The sequence below is a fragment of the Nyctereutes procyonoides genome, unplaced genomic scaffold (genome assembly GCF_905146905.1).
Source record: "Nyctereutes procyonoides isolate TBG_1078 unplaced genomic scaffold, NYPRO_anot_genome, whole genome shotgun sequence".
Classification (NCBI taxonomy): domain Eukaryota; kingdom Metazoa; phylum Chordata; class Mammalia; order Carnivora; family Canidae; genus Nyctereutes; species Nyctereutes procyonoides.
In genome coordinates, this window is record NW_026575120.1 from 27,804,995 (window position 1) to 27,831,415 (window position 26,421).

At 47.7% G+C, this 26,421-nt stretch overlaps 1 protein-coding gene across 2 annotated transcripts in view; it reads right to left on the minus strand.

The window, feature by feature from the left end:
* Positions 1–26,421, minus strand: part of OGDH (oxoglutarate dehydrogenase) — a 71,451-nt gene that overhangs the window by 9,745 nt on the left and 35,285 nt on the right. For both annotated transcript variants that reach the window (XM_055335484.1, XM_055335485.1), the window contains exons 5-10: positions 18,101–18,216; positions 14,279–14,433; positions 14,039–14,185; positions 13,763–13,853; positions 13,248–13,427; positions 10,461–10,589 (exon numbers count right to left, since the gene is read on the minus strand). In XM_055335484.1, coding sequence (XP_055191459.1) covers positions 10,461–10,589; positions 13,248–13,427; positions 13,763–13,853; positions 14,039–14,185; positions 14,279–14,433; positions 18,101–18,216 — 818 coding nt within the window. The remainder of the gene's footprint in view (positions 1–10,460; positions 10,590–13,247; positions 13,428–13,762; positions 13,854–14,038; positions 14,186–14,278; positions 14,434–18,100; positions 18,217–26,421) is intronic.

Genomic DNA, 26,421 nt, shown 5'->3' on the forward strand with positions numbered 1-26,421 from the left:
TTAGCATCTGATGGCTTCCTCAGGAGAGAATTTCTGGTCAAATCGTAGATACATCCATAGAGAAACAAGAGCATCAGGAAAACAGCCACTTCATCTCTCGCTACACATCTTACTGACCTGGTCTCACACTGTGTCATGATCTGTGGCATCAAAATATCAATGAAGAGACTGAAGAAAACATGAGCAAAACCACAGCTCCTAAAGATGTCTGGGAATTCCCATGGTTTTTACAATCTCCTTTATCACACTGACTAAAGAGAAGATTAGAAATGATCAGAAACCAATGAGAACATTAACAAATGATGTACCAGGGAGAATTCTGATGAACACGTCTTGAACAATCTCATCACCCATCTGGGTCTCCTCATTCAGATGAGGAGATGAATGTGGGGAACTATGAGTTCGTGACCACAATTCGCATGTTGCTTATAGAACCTCACTGGAAGTGAACTGCTTTGACAGGTTTTGACCTGAGTCCACCAGCCGCCCTCCCCCTCAGGACCCACCACAGTTATCAGCATCTGTGTCTTCAAGCACATATGGATGTACGCACACGCGTGAGGAGACAGAGGTGTGCTCTGCAAGCACGGGCACCTCTGTGGGTGGTGGGTGTGCACACACACAGACACAGGGAGATAGGTGTGTACACACTCTGCCCGCTACTTTCTCCCCATGGAATCCATCTCGTAGACCATTTCAACAGTACACAGACCCCAGTCTTTTTTTTTTTTTAATTTTTTATTTTATTTTATTTATGACAGGCACACAGTGAGAGAGAGAGAGGCAGAGACACAGGCAGAGGGAGAAGCAGGCACCATGCACCGGGAGCCCGATGTGGGATTCGATCCCGGGTCTCCAGGATCGCGCCCCGGGCCAAAGGCAGGCGCCAAACCGCTGCGCCACCCAGGGATCCCCAGACCCCAGTCTTTTAAATAGTTTCACTGCACCGCGTTAATCACTACAGTTAACTCACACCGTGGCTATTTACGCACCAGGCACTATTCTGAGCATTTTATATATATTAACTTTCATGTGCTTTGTAACACACATATGGGTACACCATAGACTATTTAACCAGCTCCCTGTTGATCTAGTGATGAAAATTTTTATATCTGGTCTTAGAGCATCAGGGATGTCTTTAAAGACATCTCTCAGCAAACATCTGGTAGTGAGTGCTGCAGTGGGAAGACCCCACTGAGTGGAACTGCAGGTTTGAGAGCCAGAGACCCCGAAGTCAAATGGTTAACTCTTGCCATCCCTGGCTGGAGCCCTGTCTCCTTCACCCTGCAGCTGGACCCTGGCTGGAACAAATCTGATTGCTCAAAGCTCTTCTGGTCACTCAACCGAGACCTGGTTTCTAGTAGTTGCTATCCATTGGTGCTGACTCTGCCATCACATTCTTGCTACATGAACCATTGGTTTTGATGAAAACAGCTCTCAGGCTTTTAGAGGTCTTCCAGCTTCCTGGGTCATTCCTGGTGGGGTCGTTTCCAGATGCTATGCCATCCTATGACACTCTCCCCTGGACACGATCTCACTTAAGTGCAACCAAAATCCTTCACAATCTTTCATAAGAAGTTTGACAAACCCATGGCTGACCTACACTGTATCTGTGTAATGAGGTTCTTAAATTGGAATGTTATTAAACATTTATATTGCAAAGAAGGAAAGTTTCAAATCAGTGATCTAAGAAACCAGGAAGAGGAGGCTAAATTAAATCCAAAGCAAGCAGAAGGGAAGGGATAACAAGGAGTAGAAATCAATAAACCAGAAAAACAGGAGCACACAGAAAATGCAATGAACCCAAAGCTGATCCTTGGAAAGCAACAACAAATCTACAGCTAGACCAACTAATAAAAAAAGAGAAAAGATAGGAATTATCAGTATCAGGAATGAGAGAAGGGATATCAGTACAGATTCCAGTAAACTTCCAAACTCTAGGACCATAAATTCTACAACTTAAATGAAAGAAGTCACCACAGCCACTTGAGAACAAACTCACAACCTGGATAGTCCTACATTTATTAAAGATACTGAGTTTATATATAAATAAATAATATATAAATATATATTTATATATAAATAAATATATAAATATATATTTATACATATAAATAAATATATATAAATATATATAAAATATATACATTAAAAATATTTTTTTTAAATTTTTTATTTACTTATGATAGTCACAGAGAGAGAGAGAGAGGCAGAGACACAGGCAGAGGGAGAAGCAGGCTCCATGCACTGGGAGCCCGACGTGGGACTCGATCCCGGGTCTCCAGGATCACGCCCTGGGCCAAAGGCAGGCGCCAAACCGCCGCGCCACCCAGGGATCCCTAAAAATATATTTTTAAGGTACGTGTGTGTTTAAGATTTTAGTTATTTAGTTGAGACAGAGAGAGGAGAGAGAGAGAACAAGCATGTGCACTCAGGGGCGAGGGCAGAGGGAGGAGCAGACTCCCTGCTGAACAGGGAGCCCAACAAGGGACTCCATCCTAGGACCCTGAGACCATGATCTGAGTCAAAAGCAGACGTTTCACCCACTGAGCCCCCCAGGGGCTCTAACAAAAGATTTAAGTAAGATCGGAGTCTCAGCACAAAACCCAAGATGTCCTGGTTTCATTTGGAAACCAACAACCTAGCTTGAATGAGAAAAAGCGATCATCAGAAGCTAACACCAAGATGACACAGATATTAGAACTATCTGACAAAGACATTAAAAAGATGTCATAAAAATGCTTTGACGAAAATTATGAACATGCATGAAATGCATGAAAAAATAAAAATTCTCAGCAAAGACAAAGAAGACATGAGAATGAAGTCAAAAGTTTAGAACTGAAAAATTAAAAATTAAAAAAACTGGCATGCCTGGGTGGCTCAGTTGGTAAAGTGTCCCACTCTTATTTCAGCTCTGGTTGTGGGATCGAACCCTGTGTCAGGCTCTGCGCTGAGTATAGGAGTCTGCCTGAGATGGTCTCCCTCCTTCTCCCGCCACCTCTCCACCCTGCTGGTGCTCTCTCTATAAAGTTTTTTTTTTAAATTTTTATTTATTTATGATAGTCACACAGAGAGAGAGAGAGGCAGAGACACAGGCAGAGGGAGAAGCAGGCTCCACGCACCAGGAGCCCGACGTGGGATTCGATCCCGGGTCTCCAGGATCGCGCCCCGGGCCAAAGGCAGGCGCCAAACCGCTGCGCCACCCAGGGATCCCTGGTGCTCTCTCTAAAAAACAAACAAACAAACAAACAACAAAAACAAACAAAAAACAAACAAAAAACAAAAAAACCCAAAACAAAACAAAAAGAAAAACAAACAAACAAAAAACTGATGGAAACAACCTGAATGGAGGTCTCTACAGTAGAGGAAAGAATCTATGACCTTGAGGTCACCCCGAATCCCAAAAAATGGAGAGACTGAAGAACACCATGAACAAAGCATCAGGGAATGTGAGGCTGGCAATAGGTCTGACGTTGGCACCACTGGAGACTCAGAAACAGAGGGGTGGGGCTGAATAAGTATCTGAAATAAGAAATATCGTCTGTAGGAATAAATGTAGTTGAGGAGGTGAGAGACCCGTCCTCTGAAAACTGCAATATGTTGATGAAAGAAATGGAAGACAACACAAAGAAATGGAAAGACATACCATGCTCATGGACTGGAAAAATTACCTATCAAAATACCAGGGACATTTTTCACAGAAATAGAGCAATCAACCCTGAAATTTACATGGAACCACAGACCACAAATAGCCACAGCAGTATCCTGAAAGAAGAATAAAGCTGCAGGTGTCATACTGCCTGATTTCAAACCACACTGCCAAAGCTGTAGTGATCCAGACACTATGGTGCTGGCATAAAAACAGAATAGACCAATGGTACAGAACAGAGCCCAGAAACAAACCCACGCCTACAAAAGAGCCCAAACTATATAGTGAGGAAAGGACAGTCTCTTCAACAAATGATTTTGGGAAAACTGAACAGCCACATGCAGAAGACCACGTTCTTACTCCATACACAAACATAAACTCAAGGGGATCCCTGGGTGGTGCAGTGGTTTGGCGCCTGCCTTTGGCCCAGGGCGGGATCCTGGAGACCCGGGATCGAATCCCACGTCGGGCTCCCGGTGCATGGAGCCTGCTTCTCCCTCTGCCTATGTCTCTGCCTCTCTCTCTCTCTCTCTGTGTGAATATCATAAATAAATAAAAATTAAAAACAAAAACAAAAACAAAAAACAAACATAAACTCAAAATGTATGAAAGACTTGAATGTGAGACCTTTTACTCCTAGAAGAAAACACAGGCAGTAATTCCTGGAGATCAGTCTTCGTGAGTTTAGGGATCTGACACCAAAAGCAAAGATAAACCAGTGGGACTATGTCAAACTAAAAAGCTTCTGCACAGCAACGGAAACCATTAACAATGAAAAGACAACTCATGGGATTGGAGAAAATAACCACAAATTTTATGTCTGATTAGGGATTCATATTCAAAATATACGAAGAACTGATAGAACTCAGCAAGAGCCAAATAATCTAATTAAAAAAATAGGCAGAGGGCCTGAATAGACACTCTTCCAAAGACATGCAGAAGGCCAACAAGCACATGGAAATATGCTCCACATCACTTGTCATCAGGGAAATGCTCAAAACCACAGTGAGATCCCACCTCTCACCTGTCTGGATGGCTCAAAAGAACAACACAGGAAACAACAGGTGTTGGTAAGGATGCAGAGAAAGGGAAGCCCTTGTGCATTGTGGGTAGGAATGCAAACTGGTGTAGTCACTGTGGAAATCAGTATGGAGGGTCCTCATAAAGTGAAAAATAGGAAAACCACGTGATCCAGTAATCCCACTTCTGGGTATTTATCCTAAGAACACAACATCACTAACTCCAAGAGGATACATGCACCCCTGTGCTTACTGCAGCATTATCTGCAATAGCCCAGACACAGACACAACCCAGGTATTTATCAGTGGAGGATGGGTAAAGACATGGTATATATATACACAATGGAGCATTATTCAGAAATCAAAGAAGGAATTCTTGCCATCTGTGACACATGTATGGATCTTGAGGGCATCACACTAAGTGAAATAACTCAAAGACAAATATCACATGATCTCATTTGTATGTGGAACCTAAAACAAGACAAAACCAAACTCATAGATACAGAAAACATATAGGTGGTTGCCAGAGGTGAGGGGTGGGATGCGTGGGTAAAAGGGGTGAAGGTGGTTAAAAAAATACATCATGTTTGAAAATCCCCCAAATGTGTCAAAAGCTATAAATTTACAGGTTTGAGAAGCTGAATGATGCCGAGTCACTTGGGTGGGGGAAAGATAATTTTCTCCACCGATGGAGTCTGTGTGTAACAAACTCCTTCCTTCCCCCACATGCAGAAATTAACTCCAGTGGGTCATAGATGCGAAGAGCTTTGAGGAAAACATAGGAGCAAGAAAATGAAACTTTTGTGCTTCAAAAGACATCAAGAGAGTGAAAACTCCATAGAGAGAAAATATTTGCAAATCACATACCTGATCAAGGGCTTGTATCCACAATATATAAAGAATTCTCACAATTCAATGATAAAAAGACAATCCAGTTTAAAAACAGGCAGAAGATTGTTGTAAATATTTCTCCAAAGAAGACATACAAAGGGCCAACAAACACATTTGCAGATGATGGACATCATTAGTCATTAGGGAAATGCAAACTGAAACCAGTTCATACCCACTTTGATGGCTAAGATAGAAGGGAGACAAGAGCTAGTGTCCAGTGAAGAGGTGGGACAACTGGAACTCTCAGATATCACTGACAAAAGGTCATATGGTGCAGCGAAAACAATCTGGTGGGTCTAAGGGTATGCAGAGCTACCAGGTGACCCCACAATTCCACTCTGGGTTACATGCCATATGGAAACCTGTACCCAGAGCAGCGTCACGTATAACAGCCAAAAGGTATAAATAATTCAAATGTTCCTCCCCTGATAAATGGGTGAATTAGACTTGCCAGAGCCATATACTAGGTATTGCATGGCCATCCCAGGGATGAAGTCCTGATAACAGTATGACTGACAGCTGCTTACGGCTGAGGAGGAGGGGCAGGGGCGTGACAGCTAAGGGACACAGAATTTCATGGCCAGAACACGATAAAATGTTCTACGATTGTGGCAGGAGCCACTCTGTCTGTTCCACTGTATGCTGTAAGTGGACCACACTGTAAGTGGACCAAGGGTGCAGTGTGTGAGTTACATTTCAATAAAGCTGTTACAACAAACAGAGAAGAGCTGAGCAAACCCTTAACAGGCTGAACCCAAAGACGTTCATGCCAAGGCACCTCACACAGAGCTTCTAAGAATGGAAGACAAAGGGAAGTCTTCCTGTAGAGCAAACTCCAGGCCCAGAGGTCTCCTCCTGCAAGGCTGCACGGAGTGTTTACAGAGGAGGTGATCCCAGTCCTACACAGACTTGTCTGGAAAACTGAGGAGGAGGGAGCAGTCCCCAACTTAACCTGACCAGGTCAGCACGACCCTGACACCAAAACCAGGCAGATGCGACAAGAACACGAGTTAGACACAAGAGTCCACACTCAGGATGGGATCCGCCATCAGCAAAGCACAGGATCATCTTAACAGACATAGTAAAGCATCTGACAAAAACCACCATCCATTTGTGATAAATTCCATCCATGAATCAGGAACAGGAGGGAGCTCTCTGAGCCTGCAAGGATGCAGACAGAGCACCTGCAGCAAGGACCTCGGTGAATCACCAAAAACGGATGCTTTCCTCTTAAATGGGGAACGAGGGAGGGATGTCCACTCTCCCGTGTCTGAACTGTGTGGGCTCTGTGGTGAGAAAGGGGAACACAAGGCATTTATGTACAAGCACTGGAAAGGAAGAAACAGAACCTTCTCTTGTGGAGATGTGACTGTTCATACAGGGATTCCACGGTATCACAAACAGATTAGAAAAGTGAGCTTAACAAGGCTGTGGGGTACAAAATGCAAAACTGAATTCTATTTCTATATCCTGACAACAATCAGAAATGGAAATTTTAAAGAAGTATCATTTATTATAGCCCCAATCAATTAATATTTAGAAGTAAGTCTCACAAAAGACATGCAGGATCTGTATGCTGAGAACTACAAAATACCTATGAGAGGAACAAAAAAATAAAAATAAAAATAATGCAGAGACTTGCTATATTCTCAGGTTAGAAGGCTCAGTATTGCGAAGGCTGCAATTCTTCCCAAACTGACATACTGACTTCACATACTTCTACTCAAAATATTAGTGGAGTTTTTTTTGGTGGAAATCGACAAGCTGATTATAAAATTTGATGAAAAAACTAGTAACAGAACTGTGAGAACAACTGTAAATAATGAAGGTGGAGGATTCGGGCCACTGAGTCCAGATGGATGGCAGCACCACAGTTGTCCAGGGGGCACGGTGTTGGCAGGAAGCAGAGAGGACGGGTCTGCAGACACGTGCTCAATTCACTTCCAGCAAAAACAGTCCTTTCCACAGAATGCCCCGAAACAAGAGATACGTACACCCATCCCCAAACCCCAAATACAACCCAGACTTACACACAAAATATGAAACTATAAAACTTCCTCAGTCAGGCAAAATTTCTTTAGATGTGACATAAAACACATGATCCACAAGAGAAAGAAAATCATAAACTGGACTTCACCGACATCAAATACCTCTGGGTTTGTTAAAGTGGAAGGTAGGAGAACAAAGATAAGGCACAAAATGGAAGGAAATCTTTGCAAACACATCTCTGATATAAGGGACTCGTCCAAAACTCTGTAGTTTTAGCAATAAAACCAGCAGCCTCCCCCTGGCCCCTCCTGTAGAGAACTCATGGTGGCTGGTACGCACCAGAAACAACACCTCCCGTCTTCAGCCTTTAGGAGAAGGAAGAGTGAGCCGCACGCGACACTGCAGGCTGCAGGAGTTCTGGGAAATAGGCCGGTTCTGGTAAAGTCTATCAGACCGTTAGGGTGTGTGCACCCAGTAGTCCCAGCAACAGGTACGTGCAGAGTGAGAAACAGATAGACAAGTCATCATCTGTCTATGAACCTTTACGCTGACTTCAATCCTAACTGCCAAAGCTGGGAATGCTCCAAATTCCCACCCACTGTGGCGAGCGACCGTGCAACTGAGTGCCATGCAGCGACTGGAGGAAAAGATCCCACAAACACAGATGTGCGCCAAGGGCTGTCGCCAGGGGAGCCAGTACTGCAGGGCTCTGTTCACCTGTCACTGTGGCGGCAGGTGGGGAGAGGGCGGCAGGTGCCCGTGTGTATCTGTCCCAGGCTGGAGGAGTGCGCACTAGCACCGCTGGACTCTACCGTGTGGAGCCATTCCTGTGTCTACACTCTAGACTGCGTGTTGTTGCCTGCGGACGCCTCTCACGACTGGACTGGCACAAAATGTTGCAGGTGCCTGGCAACTCTATTTGCCAGGATCCTGAAGAGGTTATCTTTTACGGTCTCCTGGGATGGAGCTCACCCCAGCCTGGAAACTGCTCTCGGGAAATTCTAAGTTACCCTGGTGTCTCAGGCTTCCAATGACTCTGACTCACCTCTGCTGCCACTCCTCCAGAGTGAGGAGAGTTCTCCTGTTAGCACTGCAGGCTCAGCCCACAAGCAAGGAGTCCAGTCTGTTCTGGGTCATCTGTTCAGAACATACTGTAGTGACAGGTTTTTTGTTTGGTTTCTAGACCTTTCTGTGTTTTTGGTTTTTCAAAATTCTTTCTGATACTGTTCTTTGAAAGAAAGCAGATCGAATGCTGACTCTCAAGCAAGCTCTTCACTCACTCTCTGCTCCAGGCTCTCTTCTGGAGAATGGGAAAGATCCTGCCCGGGGCTCAGGTGGCTTCAGTATTGGCTAATGTGAGCGCCTAGCCTGGTGCCTGGCACACAGCAGGTACTTGATGAGTGACAGCTGTGATCACACTGCACGTTATGTTGGTACCCGATGACGTGCCTGACCGTGCAGATTTTGAGCTCTCCTGCCTTATGGCAGAAGGGCCACCATGTCTGCTTTGATGTTTGCATTCTCCTGGCTTCCTCTCTGTGCCCTGCTGGGACAGTGCAATCGTCCCCTGTTCCTCTATGCCCTCTGCAGATAGAAAAAATCACCTTTGGAAAAGAAACTATCTTGTCACTCCCTCACTCTGGTCCTTCCAGCAGCCTCCCGATGCATGGAGGGCCCCAAGGGAGCTGGCCGATGGCCGCACACTCACCAAACTTCAGTGCGGATGGCCCCGTCCCCTCCTCTGGACACAGGGACTCCTTCCCTGCCTGGATCTGAAGGCCCCATCATTTGTCTACCTGTCAGTTTGCATTTAAAGATCAAATCCAGGGATCCCTGGGTGGCTCAATGGTTTAGTGCCTGCCTTTGGTCCAGGGTGTGATCCTGGAGTCCCGGGATCAAGTCCCGCATCAGGCTCCCTATATGGAGCCTGCTTCTCCCTCTGCCTGTGCGTCTGCCTCTCTCTGTGTCTCTCACGAATAAATAATAAAATAAAATCTTTAAAAAAATTAAAATATAAATAAGTAAGTAAAAAATATATATATACACACACACACACATACATACATATTTTAAATCCTCTGGGAAACGTGCTGCCCGACCAGCATCCGTAGACCCCCACCCCACATTGGACCCCAGCTCTAAGGCGGCAGGGAGCATGCCCTCACTCTGCTGGAACCTAGCACAGCACCTACATGCAAAGGCCTCAGTATCTGTCACAGGACAGTTCACACGAGCTGGCGACAGGCACCCTCGGATACAGCCGCCAGAAGTAACAGACACATCAGGATTATGTAAGAATGGCCGAAATATTCCCTTACAAGTGTTTATCACGCCATTACTTCAAACAGTGCAAAATGAGAATCCTAAAAGTCTAACAACATGGCAATGTCTGTTTTATGAAACAATCTATGACAGATATTTCCACTAAAATTAATATTTTCAGGGGGTACCTGGGTGGCTCAGTGGTTGAGCATCTACCTACCTTCAGCTCAGGTCATGATCTTGCAGTCCTGGGATTGAGCCCAGGAGTCTGCTTCTCCCTCTCCCTGCTTGTGCTCTCCCTCTCTCTCAAATAAAATCTTCAAAATTAATATTTTAAAAGTACATAAGAACATGAGAAAATAATGAGATGAATAAGAAAGGGGCATACTGAAGAACCTCAGTTTCTTCAATATGAACCGCCATCTATATACCCTCGTGGGGCTGAAATAAAATATTCTAAAGTAGTATCATGATCTTGAATAACGTCATCAAAATCTCTCTTTTTTAAAAAGATATCTTTTGTGTTGCCCACATCTTTCATAAAAGACACATGTACATGATCAGAGAACAACTGTCCTAAATAACCGAGGCATGTCATTCTAAGTAAGATGATGTGAGCACAGGGTGCCCTCAGGAGGAGCCTTGGTTACCTGATTGTTGACGACCACGTGGACAGTGCCATGAGTTGTATAAGAGGGCAGGTCACTCAGGTGGAAGGTCTCGTACACAATGCCTTGGCCGGCAAAGGCAGCGTCTCCATGCAGAAGGATGGACATGACCTGCAGACATGCAAAGGAAACCCGAAATCCAACACAGTCCTGACCATCATGGATGGCTACAGGGCATACCAGAGACTGAGTCACAATGTGCTTTTCAAAAATGAATGCATTTTGAAAACCTGTCAAACTTAGAAACAAAGTGGGAGGAGAACAAGACCCCCAAAGCCCCTCCTGGGTCCTGACCCGCTCCATCTCCACACCTGCCAGTCTGCCACTGTCTGCTGCAGAGCCCGTGGATGTCATGCTGGCATAGCCTGTGGGACCTTCCCACCAGGAGAGCAACTCTGGCGGGGCTCTGACTGGGAGTAGTTCATTGCCTCTCCTGTCTCCACCACCTGGACAAGCCTTGGGCTCCAGCAGCCTTCATGACCAGGCTCAGTACACTCCAATCCCGGGAGATACCCCAGTTGGCCTGACCCACGCCAGCTTGTGTCCTTGTGGTCACCTGGGCAGGGAGTTGGCTTTGTATCTCCCTTCCACTCACTGTTCCCCTCAGTCAGGAGAACAGCAGCAGCATCTGAGAACCTCTGGGTCCCGCTCCTCACCAAGCCCTGCCCAGCAGCCGGAGTGGCCTCTCTAGGGCGCTACTAGGTGTCACTCTCACATGTATCTAGTGGCGATCTGCAAGACCCTCTCCTTCTTGCCTTTTATTTGTATTCATGTGTGCTTAGGGGTTTCTAGCTTATTCAATTGCTGTAACTGACTCATCAGAGTGACTTTGCCGTCTGGACGGCGGCTCTCTGGCACGGTAGAGCCTTCAGCTTTATGCTGAGCGGCCCCGTGGCCTGGAAAGAGATACTTCTCCAGGAGCCTGCTTCCTTCAGCAGGGACAACAGGTGAGACCAGGCTGCGCATACAGGTGTCTCTCAGCGTCTGTGTGTGCAGCATAACAGCAATGCTGCTGAGTGCAACCCGACCCTGTTCTGTGTGCTCCTCCCTCCACATCCACAAATACTTCCTACGCTGTGAAACACAGCTACTGCTCCCTTGGATGCTTTCGTGTGTCCCCCGCCAGGAAGGGAAAGTCTACAATGTCCTCTTAGGGGACAAAATCTAGATCTACTCAATAGCACCCTTCGTGTCCTGCCTCTGGATGCAGGGATGTTTGCTAGGACAGGTTTGTTCAGGGGCATCCTCAGAGGCATGTAGGAAGGTCACAGGGAGTCCAGCCAACGCCTTCTCTGCACATACTCAGCCTCGCACTGTAGGGTGCTTCGGGGAGAGCCTCCTGTCCAGGTCTCCTGGGGAAGCCGCTGGGGCCCTTGCCAGGCAGCAAGGCTGTCCCCCGAGGCTCTCTCAGTGCGGTGCTGGCTGCCGCTCCTTGCGTCTGACAGCACCCCAGTGCCTGATCTAGACCTTGGCAGGAGCAAGTCTCTGGGTGGGCTGCTTCCCCATGAACACCCCAGGGGCCAAACCAGGTCAGGCCCCATCCTGTCCCAGGTTATGCAACAACCCTGGTTACGTGGACAGAGGATAAAGATGTTTTCTTAAATGAGAAAGGTAGGTTAACAGCTCCAGCTCCCTAAATTCCGTTTAGCAGAAATTAGCTAATTGCTGGGGGTTTCAGACGAGCAGCGAGAACAGGCATGAAGGGGTGTGGGGTCTGGATCCATGGCTGAGGGTGGGCAAGGGCTAGAGTGGCTCCCATGGAGGGGTGGGTCCTCAAGGGGTGGGCAGCATGCACTAGGAAGAGCCCTCCCGAAAACAAGGGCCTGGGGAGCACCGGGGCTGACCAGCCTCTCCTGGCCTTGCAGCTCACAGCAGGACTGATCCGTGCCAGCATCCGGAGCAGTTCAAATGTTCTCTTTGGCCCTCACCTAGTTATTCACTGCTTTCCAGGATGTGTCTAGCACTCTGGGTGAGTGCTGCTTGAGGGGCTTTTTGTCTGTCACTCACAAATGAAGACATTGCACAGACTTTCCTGCAATCTCCTTCCCCTGCCTAGCTCCAAATGCCCAGGCCAGTGTCCTCGCCAAGGACGACAGGATGATGGCTAACCTTGGCCACTGTGTCGGTGCTGCTCCCAGAGGCTGCACAGGAGGCCCGCCCTTCTCTGGAGTTTGACCTTCACACCCTGACATCTTCCCCGCGGTCCATCCCCTTTCTCTGTGAGCGCAGGAGTGCCTGCAGCACAGGACCCACTTCCTGTCCCCGACACCACGCCTAGCCCACACCGATTGCTGCTGATGGCAGCTTCCGGTGTCACCCTCCAAGTGCAGTCTAGCAGACTCACAGTATTTTAAATTACAGAACCGGTAAGCTACTGCTTGGCACCAGCCCTAAAAAGATGGCCTCCTCTAAGGGCACCCCTGGGCCAGCATGCCCCGCTCTGCCCTCAGCACCCCCCAGTCTACCTCCACCTCACCTCTGCCTTTCACCTCTAGAGTAAGTTCTTTCTTGCAAGCCTGGCTTCACCGGGGGTGTGAGGATGGGATCGGCCAACCCCCCCCCCCCCCCGCATCCCTGCCTGTCCCTGCTGCTCCAACCCGGGAGGGGGCACCTCTGGCAGCATGGCTGTATCGCTATCTAGAATTCCTCCAAAGTCTGTCCAGAAGGTTGTTATACTGCAGAAACCTGAGGTGGGAGACATGATGGGCTCAGAGCCCATCCTGGACACTGTGGCCTCAGGGTTGTCCTGGCTGATCCCTGCGGCCTTACCTTCTTCCCCTCTGTGTCCCCGCAGTAAAACTGCTCGGCCTTTGTCTTGCCCATCACCACTGGGTCGGCAGCCTCGAGGTGGGAAGGGTTCGCTACCAGCGACAGGGTGATGTTCCTGTCGGTCACACGGTTGATCCGCCGGTGGTACATGCCCAGGTGGTACTTCACGTCCCCAGAACCCTGACACACAGACACAGGGTCTTTATCCTCAGTGGGAGATGCTTAGGCTTCACGATGGCTCTGCTCTGTGCCACTTCTATCCCAGAACCCCATTCCCGAAGGCATGGTGGCAAGCTGTTTCCCAGGATGGCTCCCCCCCATGGCTCTGGGAGGAGGGGCATATCCTTGCCCCCAGTGGGAGGGCTGTGGGGGCCACCTGGCCACTGGCCACCTGTGTATGGTGTGGAAGCCCCGGCCCCCAGGAAAGGGAGGGCTGTCCTGAGCGACAAGTGGAGCTGAGGGTCTCTAGTGGCTGACCTGTGCTGGATGTTTCTGAAAGAAAACAGGTGCCTCACCTCATCAGCTGCCTCCAGCTTCGAATCAAACTGGCAGAAAATCTGCTCCAGCTCCTTCCTGATGACATTGGCAAGGACATTCAGCCGCCCCCTGGAACACAGAGGCAGGTGAGCCCGATGCCACAGCAGTGGAGCAGGGAAGGTGAAAAAACAAAGGCCATGGGCTGTGGGGGGCCCTCGGCCCTCTGCCTCTGCTCTGCTACACCCAGTGGGCTGGAGCCCCAGAAGGTGGTGGTGGTGGGGCCATGGGGAAGGCCACAGGGGGCGCGTGCGTACCTGTGGGGCATCCCCATGATCACGTAGTCCACCCCGTTCTCACTGGACTTGTCGATGATGGTCTTGAGCGCAGGGATCAACACCTCGCACCCTTCCAGACCGAAGCGCTTCTCAGATGACCACTTTCGCTGCAGGAAATCCTCAAACCTGGCCAGGGACCGCCATGTCACCAGGGCCAGTGCCACTCACAGGGGCTGTGGCCCTGCCCCTCCCCCCATGGGCAGAGGGGACATCCCGCACCTCGTGGACCGCACGAGCCTGGCCAGCAGCGTCCGCTTCTCCTCATTGGTGAACTGCATGATTCCAGGCGTCTCAAACTTTTGGCGGATCCACTGGCACTGCTCCAGGTCGTTGATGAACATGAACTCCACCCCAATGTGCTGACAGTAGGCCATCTGTGTCACACACACGGACACACACCCTGTCAAGGGCTGCTTGCCCGAGGCTGTCCACTGCCTCCTCAGCCAGAAGGTTGGCAGAAACAAGGGCCTCCCTTTGAGGGCAGCAGAGCTGGCTGGGCCCAGGGCAGAGACGCACAGCTGCCAGGTCCAGGCCCACACCATCCTCTCACTTCTAGCAGGGCCACGAGATGCATCCTTCACGTCACACTGAGCCAGTGAGCAGGAAGGGGACAGCAAGAACCATGGGGCCAGCAGCCAGGGGATGGACAATTCTGGGAAGCCAGCTTCCCTGACCTCAAGGTCAGACTGGGGCCAGCACCACGAGAAAGAAGGGACTGTGTGGCAGTGGGTGACAGAGCTCAGAAGTCACTGAAGATTCACAGGCGTTTAGATTTTAACAACTGACCCTTCCTGGGAAGGCTGGGTCCTACTGAAGCGTGACTGCACACATCATGACACACAGGGTCGGGAATAGAGCAGGGTGTCCATCCACGGCGCTCACATTACAGCTGGGAAGGATGACGCATGGGCTCAGTGGAAAGGAAACCAGAGTGGAACAGAGGACATGAAGGCACAGGAGGGCCCAGCCTGGGGGGGTTTACATTTTCCTAAGGCAGGTGACCAGGATCCCTCTTCTTCCTCCACCCGCCAGCCATCCCAAATCAGCACAGGAGTTAAAGAAGGAAGCACCTTGGCATGGCAGTAGGGAGATTCTATAGATCCTAAAACACCTCTAGCAGCCACACTGTCCCAGCTGAGGGCGCAAGGCTCTGCTGGTTTCCATGACAGGCATGGAGCCACCTATCACCCTGGACCATTCTTCCTGCCTTCAGAGCAGAGTGGGCATCTGTGCACATAGCACTGTGATTAGGAAACAAAGGAAGGACTGTATGAACCTAGAATGGGCAAGCACTACAGGCACCATCACCCTGGCCAGGAGAGGAAGGGCTCAGGTGATAAACCCAGACCATGAAGCCCAGGGATGGGGTGGGCTGGGACAGTTTCCCTGGCGTCAGAGTCAGCACTAGTCCCTGCTTCTGCTTCATGGTATGCAGATCCACTTGAGCCCCAAAATGGGTCCGAAAGGCCCCACCAGGGTGCCTGTTGAGAGGAACCTCCTCCTTCAGCTTAACACAGGTCTTTCTTGGGGCTTGAATGTGACCTGCAAGGTGAAGCGGGGGAGGTCTGGCAGGGGAAGAGGAGGGAGGGAGGAGGAGGGAGAGAAGGGAGGAAAGTGGAGGGTGGGAGATGGAGGGGGAGGGAAGAGGACACAGGGAAGGATGGGGAGGGAGACCCACACCCCTTACTCCTAGGGAACACTATTTCCTGACCTGAAAGCCTTAAAAGCTAGAAAAAAAAAACTAGCAACTCTCTTGTGTCGATCACCATCAGCATGAGTTTAGCTATTAACTTGGATGCGTGATGACTGGGCCCTGGATCACGTGTTGTTTTTCCTAGTCTTGGCTCAATCCCCAGGAGAAAAGGCCGAGCGTTTTCAGGGGCCGGTTCTCAGTTCCTCTGTCCAGAACTTTTCAGAGGCCACAGTGTCCCGGGCCAGCCTGTGGTCCTGGCAGCTCATGCCAGCAGCCCAGTGTGCACACGTGTGTGAACCTCCACACCATTGCTGGCAAGTGTGCCCTGACACCTGGAAGCCATGAGCATGGCACACAGGTTGGCACGTGGGCACCCTGGGGTCAAGAGGGACAGTGGCCAAGGTCTCACACAGCAAGAGCCCACCTCCTTGGCTGCAAGTGACAGCAGAGGGCTTTGCCCTTCCTAATGCCGGGGGTCGGGGCCACCGGGACTCAAGGCTGAGGAGGTCAAGCACAGGGCTCTGCACACCCCTAGAAACCTGGCTCGGGAGGAGGGCTGGGCTCCCCTCTGGAGAGGTGTAGGAAGGGAAGGGGGCAGGAGCACCATGCCAGCCCTTACGAAGACTGCCCCAATCTCTGTTTTCCACAAACAGACTGGCCCAGGTGCCTGGGACACCTACGGGATGGGGCCCACATGGCCTAGGCCCACAGGCTCATCTGGAGAAGGACTAATCTCCAAGGGGTGCAGTTTCTGAGGTCTGAGCCAGGGGAGCCCCCAGTCAGTAATGTCCCAGAGAAACAGAACATAACCATCCGTGACATTTAAATTTTTCTAACAGACATGAATTAATTCTCAGCCTGTGTCTGATCAAGGTATCAACACTAGTTATCTCCTCAAGACCTAAGTCCCTCAGGTATTCTGCACGCTTCCAGAACTCAAGGACCGCATGGGGCTGGGGGCCACTCCTGGACGGAGTGGATCCAGACACTGCAGGCAGTGGTAAGGCCCAGTGTAGACCCAGAGGACCCCCTTGGCTAATCCTGCCCATCCCTCCCCACCCCTCCCTGATGCACACACCCCTCCCCACCCTTCCCTGACACGTCCATTCCTCCCCACTCTTGCCTGATGCCCACACCTCTCCCTGTGTCCACACCCTCATGTTGCACCAGGTCACAGTGTCAACATTTTCCCCTCACAGCCTGGAAGTGATGAAGGCCAAGCTGAAATATTGACACCACAGGATGCAAGTCACAAGTTAAAGACAATGTCATCAATAGACACTTAGACCTTTCTAGATTGTCACAGCCACAGCCACATGTGGTACCACCCATGGGAGCATTCTGATCAGATCCCACTGGCTGGAGTAAGATCCCCTTTATCACAACTGAGTCATAGGGCTGGGTACGAGCAGTAGTACTGGTGCCTGGCGTGGAGAGCCCTACTATTGGGTGTTGTGCAGCTGGGGCTTGCCAGGGACACCAGGTGCCACCCACGATCCAGAGCGTGCGTGCCAGGCAGTGCCCCAGGTAACTGCATGATCCACTCTGAGGAGCCTTGTTCCAGAGTACTTGTTTCCTTCATCTGATTTTTTATCTATCTATCTATCTATCTATCTATCTATCTATCTATCTATCTATCATCTATCTATCTATCTATTTAAAGATTTTATTTATTTATTCATGAGAGACACAGAGAGAAAGAGAGGCAGAGACACAGGCAGAGAGAGAAGCAGGCTCCATGCAGGAAGCATGACATGGGATTTGATCCCAGGTCTCCAGGATCATACCCCAGGCTGCAGGAGGTGCAAGCCACTGCGCACCGGGGCCGCCCCTCCTTCATCTGTCTTAATGGGCAGCACAGGCTTGGACCCCCCACACCCTGTACAGATGAGGGGCTAGACAAAGACTGGCAGGAGGCAGTAGACCCCTGTGTAGCTGTGGTGCGTGTGCGGCAACCAGCAGGCTTTGTGCCAACCAGGGCCGGAAAGGAGAAGGAAAAGAAGAAAACACCAGAAGTGTGGTGCAAGCAGACAGACCTCTGGGGACAGAGACACTGGGCAGCCTGGGGTCCAAACCTGGTCCCTGACGGCAGAATGCGGGTTCTGGGGGACCTCGCACACCTGAAGTGAGCTCCCACTGAGATTGATGTGCACAGAAATACTTTATCTCTGTTATTGCTGACGGTAAAAATAAAAAGCATGAATTTTTTATCTACCAAATGAAAAAAATGTTCCCCTCCCTCTTACACTGAGAAGGAAACCAGAGAACCAAGACAAAGAACCACCTAGTCTGGAGGCCTCCGGCCAACACAGGTGAAAAACAAGTACATGAGATTTCTGTCCCCTTACCTCCAGCCGCCGGATGATCTCCCGCAGAGGAAGTGCTGACTCCTGCCCCCCAATGAAGGTGGTGGTGGGCAGGTGGAAGACCTTGTCCAGATCGGACTCGTCCAGGCCGTAGAACCCTGCAGGGCGAGGAGAGACGGGCACAGCCACGAGGGGACCACAGTTTATGGAAAGGGGAAGGGACTCCCCGGAGGAGAGAAAAGAGAAGAGGAAAAATCATAAAAACCTCTGATATAGGTGAAAATTAGTAATATTTTACAGTTAGAAACACAAATTTTAGCAACAAACAGAAGCTGAGAATATTACTAGCATCACAGCTAAATGAGAATAAAATTCATATTATGTGTATTAGTCCAGGGCACCAACTATTCATGATTTAGAAGAAAATGTATTTCAAGGTCCCAGAGACACCAATTTTGACTTGAAAAGGCACTGGGTAAGTTAATCGGAAAGCAAATGGGCAGTAGTTAAGGAGGAATTTCAAGTGGAAACTGAGGAACTGGTGTAGAACAGGCCCAGCGTCCTGTGTGAGGAAGTGACCGGGAGCTGGGGGCCTGAGGCAGGGAACGCGGCCAGCCTGGACCCACAGTGCCCGCCCCCTTCTCCCAACCATCCGTTGGCATCCATTTTGCACCCATCCTGCACACGGTAGGCAGCAGGCGCCCCCCAGGGCCCCGCTCACACAGATCGCCTGACTAATCCCTAGCATGTCCCGCAGTGCCGGCTAGGCAAGGCACCTCAGCTGAGAGCGTATTTCCAACTGACAGAAACGTGAAGGAAGGACTCTTTCTCAGGCATGAGGTGCTTGTTTCATGTCACAGTGACTGTCGGGGAAGAGACGGGAGGGCTGTTGGGCGATACAGGAGGCTGGGCTCCCGCCAGCTCTGAAAGCTAATGTGCGTGGGAGGAGGCAGAGGCGCCACTTCACACCAACAAGCTGGACGTCAGAATGCCACAGCCTGGGACACCCGGCTGTGCAAGGTCACACAGTCCTTGTTCCTGCCTAACTAAGAGTCACCGGGAGAAGGGCCGGGAGTGGGACTTGGGCTGCCGCAGGCAGACACAGCTGTGTGTCTGAACCGCTGGCAGCTTGTAGAAGCGCACTTTTCCAGGCCTCACCCCAGCGCTGACTCCCTGGTCACGTGGGGGCCCGGAATCCCCAGGTGATCCCATCCAAGCTGCCATGGGGACCACAGTCTGCATGTATTTAACATTTTGGCACACATTTTTAAAGTCTTAGAACTCTTCTAAACCCCTTTCTGCTTAAAAGTCTTTTCTAAACGCCTTTCTGCTTTACTGAAACAAAAGCAACCCGGCTGGCTTTCTCATATGGGGGCAGTGAAGGCAGTGGTGGCTTGCGTAAACACACACAGCGGTTTCCTGCTGCCATTCTATCCAGAATGAGAACGGTCCACTGCATAGGTCTGGTGAGGCTCCGGGTACTCAGTGCCCGGCTCGTGGTATTAAGGGACGGCAGGCAGAATCATATGGGGGACATTTTTCCTAGCTGATGAGAACATCAGGCGTGCACACTGCCGGGAACGCTCTGATCCAGAAAACTTCAGCTTGTCAGGACCTTTGAGTGGGAAGAGCCCCCAGCCTCGACATGCATATGGCTCTTTGCCCCGGTCACCCTATGCTAACTACTCTTGGGCTGCCCTGATGAGCCTCCAAACGGCTGGCCCTGCTTCTACATTCTTTAGTCACATGAGAAACTGAATCTTGGACACCCGTGTTCAAAAAGGTGAGCTGACATATTCCTATCTATTCCCCACTAAATGTAATTACAAAGCCCAGACATAGTGGGTAAAACAAACATAAGACAATGCCAGAAGGTGAAGAAGGCTGACCAGCCAGTGAGGTCCCCGGATTTCCTTCCAGGCTCCCATATCCCAGACTTGGGGCAAAGAAAAAGCAACGTGAGAACTCCTCCAGATGCAGACCAAAAAAGCCCCAACAAAAGCTTGGGTCAGGAGCGGGACAGCCAAGCAGGGCAGAGAACTCACACAATGACCATTCATACTACCCAAAACCCCAGCACACACTGCAGTCCAGATGCACCCCCACAGGCTGCGATGCCCTCTAACATCCAGCCCCATCTTGGGCTTTCAGGGAAAGCCCAACAAGGAGCCCAGACTTTGTTCCCTTCAGGAGGTGATACACTGGCCCACTTGCCCATTCCAGCAACAGTGGAGGTCCATGGGGACCATGGCTCCTACCTGTCACAGCAGTGTTCAATGGGGCCTGCTGTAACAGAGATCAGAGTATGATTCTAAGTCTGCTAATACCCAAGTGTCCTGGCTTCAATAAAAGAATCCCTGACAACAAGAACCAGGAATATCTCTGACTGAATGAGGAAAGATAACCAAGAGACACCACGCCAGCTCCCAGTAGCACGGATGCTGGAACTACCTACTTGGGGCTCTCCAGGAGTTGTCCTTAGGGACAATGTGACCAGGACAGTGGGAAGCTAAGTCTACAAAAACTGAAGATGCAGAAAAAAAACAAAAGGGAAAGTCTGAAATGGAAAACGTAACCAACTGAAATAAAGTCGGACACGTAGGCTGGAGGCCAGAGGTGAGGGTTGGAGGACAGGGACTTTGAGGACAGAACCATAGAGATGAACCAATCTGAAAAATAGAGAAAAATGAAGAAAGCTTCGGGGACATGTAGCATGAACAAAAGACTTTGTGCCCACAAACCCAGAAGGGGAGGAGACAGAGGGACGCTGAGAAAGGGACCTGGAAAATCATGGCTGAAATGCCCCACATATGGCCAGAGACTTCCACCCACAGATCAAAGAAGCAGTGATGGGATGCCTGGGTGGCTCAGTGCTTGAGCATCTGCCTTTGGCTCAGGGTGTGATCCTGGAGTTCCGGGATCAAGTCCCACATCGGGCTCCCTGCATGAAGCCTGCTTCTCCCTCTGCCTGTGTCTCTGCCTCTCTCTCTCTCTCATAAATAAATATAATCTTAAAAAAAAAAAAAGAACTGTGTCCAGGGACGACACCCTTTAGGAACGAAAGGGAAATGGAGGCATTCTCAGTTGCAGGGAACAGAGAGTCTGTCACTTACAGGAATGGCTACAGAAAGTTCTCTCCAAAGAAGTGAAATGACATCTGAGGGGATCTTAGCCACTAGGACAGAACATGGAATAAAAAGTATGGGTTAATAAAGCAGACTTCCCTTCCCCTTGGGTCTTCTAACTTACAGTTGACGGTTGAGGCCAAACTTATGACACTGTCTAAGGTTCTAAACATGTACAGAAAATATTTAAAATAATTTTATTTTAAATGAAGAGGGTAAAGGGATATATAGAGAGGTATACTTTCTATACATCATTTGAACTCATCACACAAGGACACCAGTAGATTGTGATAAGTTGGATTTATGGATATCTGAAAGAGACTGAAAACTACTAAAATCACAAAGATATGACCAAAAATACTATATGTAAGTAAAATCAGAATTCTAAAATATAGGCTTAAAAACCTAGATGAAGTCAGGAAAAAGGCAGAGAAACGAAAAAGAGGACAAATAAAACACTAGATGTTAGACTTAAGCCCTAGCATATCAATAATGACATTAGATGTAAATAATCTAAATATGCCAATTAGAAGACAAAGGTTAGGGGATCCCTGGGTGGCGCAGCGGTTTGGCGCCTGCCTTTGGCCCAGGGCGCGATCCTGGAGACCCGGGATCGAGTCCCACGTCAGGCTCCCGGTGCATGGAGCCTGCTTCTCCCTCTGCCTGTGTCTCTGCCTCTCTCTCTCTCTCTGTGACTATCATAAATAAAAAAAAATTAAAAGAAAAAAAAAGGAAGACAAAGGTTGGCATAGTGGATTAAAAAAAAAAAAGACCCAACTATATGGTTGTCTATAAGAAACTCCCTTCAAATATAATGACATAGGCAGACTAAAAGTAAAAGGATGGAAAGAAACATCATATAAACACAATCAAAAGCAGAGGTGGCTCGATTATTATCAGATAAAGCAGATATCAGAGCAAAGAAAATTACTAGACACGGGGCATTACATGATGAAAATAGATGAATCCATCTAGAAGACACAGCAAGCCCAACTGTACATGCACCCAGTGATGAAGCTACAAAGTTTGTAAACCAAAAATTGAGGATAGAAAGAAGAAACAGAGAAACCCATAGCTACAGTCGGAGACTTCAACTCTTCTCTCAGTAACTCATTGAAAAAGTAAATAGAAAAATTGCCAAGGATGTAGAAGGACTCAACAACCATCAGTTAAAAGCAAACAAAAAACAACAAAATCCCATCAATTTGGTACCGATGGGCGTTTACAGAACACTTCACCCAAAAGTAACAGAATATACATTCTTCCAAGTGCCCATGAAACATAAACCAAGACAGATAATTCACTGGGCCATACAAAATCCTCAACAAGTTTAGCAGAATTGAAATCACAGAGTGCACTCTCTAATCAGAGTGATAAGAAATCAATAACAGAAAGACATAAGGAATATCTCCAAATTATTGGAAATGAAACACACTCCTAAATAATCCATGGTCACAGAGGAAGTATTAAAGGATACCAATACACTGAACTGCATGAAAATGAAAATACAACATACCAAACTTTGTGGAACAGCTAAAGCAGTTCCCCGAGGGAAATTTATAGCAGTTATACACATCACAAGAGAGGAAATGTCTCAAGGTATCCAAATGGCTCAGTCAGTTAAGTGTCTGACTCTTTACTTCGACTCAGGTCATGTTCTCAGGGTTGTGAGATTGGGCCCCGTGTCAGGCTCTAAGCTCAGCTGGAATCTGCTTGGGATTCTCCCTCTCCCTCTGCCCCGTGCGTGCTCTCTCTTTCTCCTTCCCTCTCTCCTCTTCTCTCTTTGTGTCTAAATAAATAAATAAAATATATATAAAAAAAAAAACAGAGGAAAATCCCAAATTAATAATCTAAGCTCTCACCACAAGACCCTAATAAATGAGAGGGAAAAACCATGCAGAAAACAGAAGTAAGGAAATACTAAAGAGCAGAAATCTATTGAAACTGTAAGCACCAAAATAGAGAAAAATCAATGAAACAAGGAGCTGGTTCTCTAAAAAGATCAGTAACACTGACAAATCTCTAACAAGACTAACAAAGAAAAAGAGACAAATTACCAATATCAAGAACAAAACAGGATAGCAATACAGACCCTGCAGGGTCAACAAGATACTAAGGGAATACTATGGACAACTCTATATATACACACATTTGACAACTCAGATGAAACGAACCATTCCTAGAACAATACAAACTGCCACTACTCACCCAATATGAAACAGATAATCTGCAATGGCTCTACAACTATTAAAGATACTGAATTCATAAATAAAAAGCTTCTGAAAAAGGAATCTCCAAACCCACATGGTTTTGTTGGAGAACCTACCAAATGCTTAAAAGAAGAGTTAACACCAGCTCTACAAAATCTCTCTCAAAATAGAAAACAGAGGGATGCCTGGGTGGCTCAGCAGTTGAGCATCTGCCTTCGGCTCAGGGCAAGATCCCAGGATCCCGGATTGAGTATCAGGCTCCCTGCTTCTTCCTCTGCCTGTGTCTCTGCCTCTCTCTCTGTGTATCTCTTATGAGTAAATAAATAAATTTCTAAAAAAAAAAAAATAAAATAAAATAAATAAAAAGAAAACAGAAAAGAAAAAAAAAACTCATTTTATGAAGTTAGAACTTCCCTGATATGAATGGCAAAAGATGGTTGAAAAAAGAAAATTACAGACCAATATCCCTCATTAATATAGATGAAAGAAAATGTAGTTGCAGTAATATTTAAAAAGAATTACGCACCACAACCAAGTGAAGTTAATTCCAACGATACAAGGCTGGTTCAATATTTGAAAATCAATCAGTGTAATCTGCCATACTATCAGGATAAAGAAGAAAAATCACACAACCGTTATCAACAGATACAAAAAAAATTCACACTTCTTCAAAATAAAAATTAGCAAAGGAATAGAAGGGAACTTCAACTTGATAAAGAACATCTATAAAAAATCTACAGCTAATATTATACTTGGTGATGAAAGACTGAGAGTTTTCCTCCAAGATCAGAAATGAGGCAAAGATGTACATTCTCAGCACTCTTACTCAGCACAGTGCTAAAAGTTCTAGCCAAGACAATTAGGCATGAAAAGGAAATACAAGGCACACAGGTTAAAAAGGAAGAAATAATTGTTCCTCTTGTCAGATGACAGGATTATCTACGCAGAAAATCCTAAGGAATCTACTAAAAAAAAAGTCCTCGAATAAGTCAGCTCAGTAAGGCCACAGGATACAACATAAATACAAATATCAACTGTATTTCTAGATATTAGTAATGATACATTGACACTAAAATTAAAAAGAAAAAGAATCTGGGTATAAACATTAACAAAGCATGTACAGAGCTTATAAACTAAAACTACAAAAAGCTGATGAAAGCAATCAAAACAGATCTAAATAAATGGAGAGGCATACTATGTTCATGGATTGGGAAGCAATGGAGTGAACATGCCAATTCTCTTAAACTGATCTGGAGGTTTAGTACCATTGTTACCAAAATGTCAGCAAGTTGTTTTGTAAACACAAACAAACCTTTTCTCAAATTTGTCTGGAAAGAGAAAGGCCCTACAATAGCCACAACAGTTCTGAAGCAGGAAAATAAAGCTTGGTAGCTATGGTAACAAAGAGAGTGAAAGTGGTTAAAGAACAGACACAGACTATAGAAAATGATCGAGAATCCAGGACTAGACCGGTGCAAGTCAGTCCAACTGATTTTTGACAAAAGTGAGAAAGCAGTTCAGTAGAAGGAACACAGGGGATCCTGAGTTCACTCAGTGGTTGAGCATCTGCCTTTGGCCCAGGGCATGGTCCTGGAGTCCCAGGATCGATTCCCACATCGGGCTCCCTGCATGGAGCCTGCTTCTCTCTCTGCCTATGTCTCTGCCTCTCTCTTCTCTGTGTCTCTCATGAATAAATAAATAAAATCTTAAAAAACAAACAAACAAAAAACCCCAGAAGGAACACAAACCTTCCAGGTGTTGGGCAACTGGACATCCATAAGCAAAAAACAAAAGCAAAAAACAACCTTGACCTAAACTTCAGGTTTTATACAGAAATTAACTCTAAAAGGATCATAGATTTAAATGTAAAATGGAAAACCAGAGAAATCATTTAAAAAATACTTAAGAGGGATGCCTGGTTGGCTCAGAAGGTTAAGTGGCCAACTCTTGACTTCGGCTCAGGTCATAACCTCCAGGTTGTGAGATCCAGCCCTGCATTGGGCTCTGTGTTGGGTGTGGAGTCTGCTTAAGATAGTCTCTCCTTCTGCCTCTGCCCCTCCCCCAATCACTCTCTCTCTAAAATAAATAAATACAAATAAATCTTAAAAAAAATACACAAGAGAAAATTTTTGGGATCTTAGGCTTCACTACAAAAGCAAAATCCATAAAAGGGAAAAGCGACAAACTAGACATCATCAGAATTTAAAATTTTGTTCAGCAAAAGATGGTACTAGCCAAAGAATGGGAATAATACAAAGGTCCTCCAAATGAAGACTGGAAACAAGTGTGGGACACCCATGGTAGGGAGTCCTGCCCAGCAAGAAGGGATAAACCAGTGTTAAAAAGCCTCCTGGGCTCAAACTCCAGAAAAATCACGTTGACTAAAAACTGCTGATTACAAAATGTTACATACTGTGATTCCACTGCAGAATATTCTTTCACTGAGGAATTATAGAAATGGGGCCCAGGATAGGTCTGCCAGGGGTTAAATGGGAACAGGATGCAGGGGAAGTGGGTGTGGCTCAGGAAACTCCACCCCCCCCCCTCCGGTGATGAGGTGCCCCTGTGCTATCAATGTGCTATCTTTGCAAGATGTTACACCAGGGGACCAGCTGCTAGGCATGAGGCACAGGTTTCCCTGTGAGTTGTTCCAACTGCATATGAATCTATGATGATCTCAAAACAAAAAGTATCATCAAGGGATCCCTGGGTGGCGCAGCGGTTTGGTGCCTGCCTTTGGCCCAGGGCGCGATCCTGGAGACCCGGGATCGAATCCCACGTCGGGCTCCCGGTGCATGGAGCCTGCTTCTCCCTCAGCCTGTGTCTCTGCCTCTCTCTCTCTCTCTGTGTGACTATCATAAATAAATAAAAAAAAATTAAAAACAAACAAACAAAAAAAAAAGTATCATCAAAACTGGGGTCTCACAGCTATGGTAAGATGGAAGAAAAAGAGAACTTCTCAGGGCCACAGGGCATGGAGGGAAGACTGGCCACCAGGGTAATGACAACAGGCAGATGGCCTCAGCAC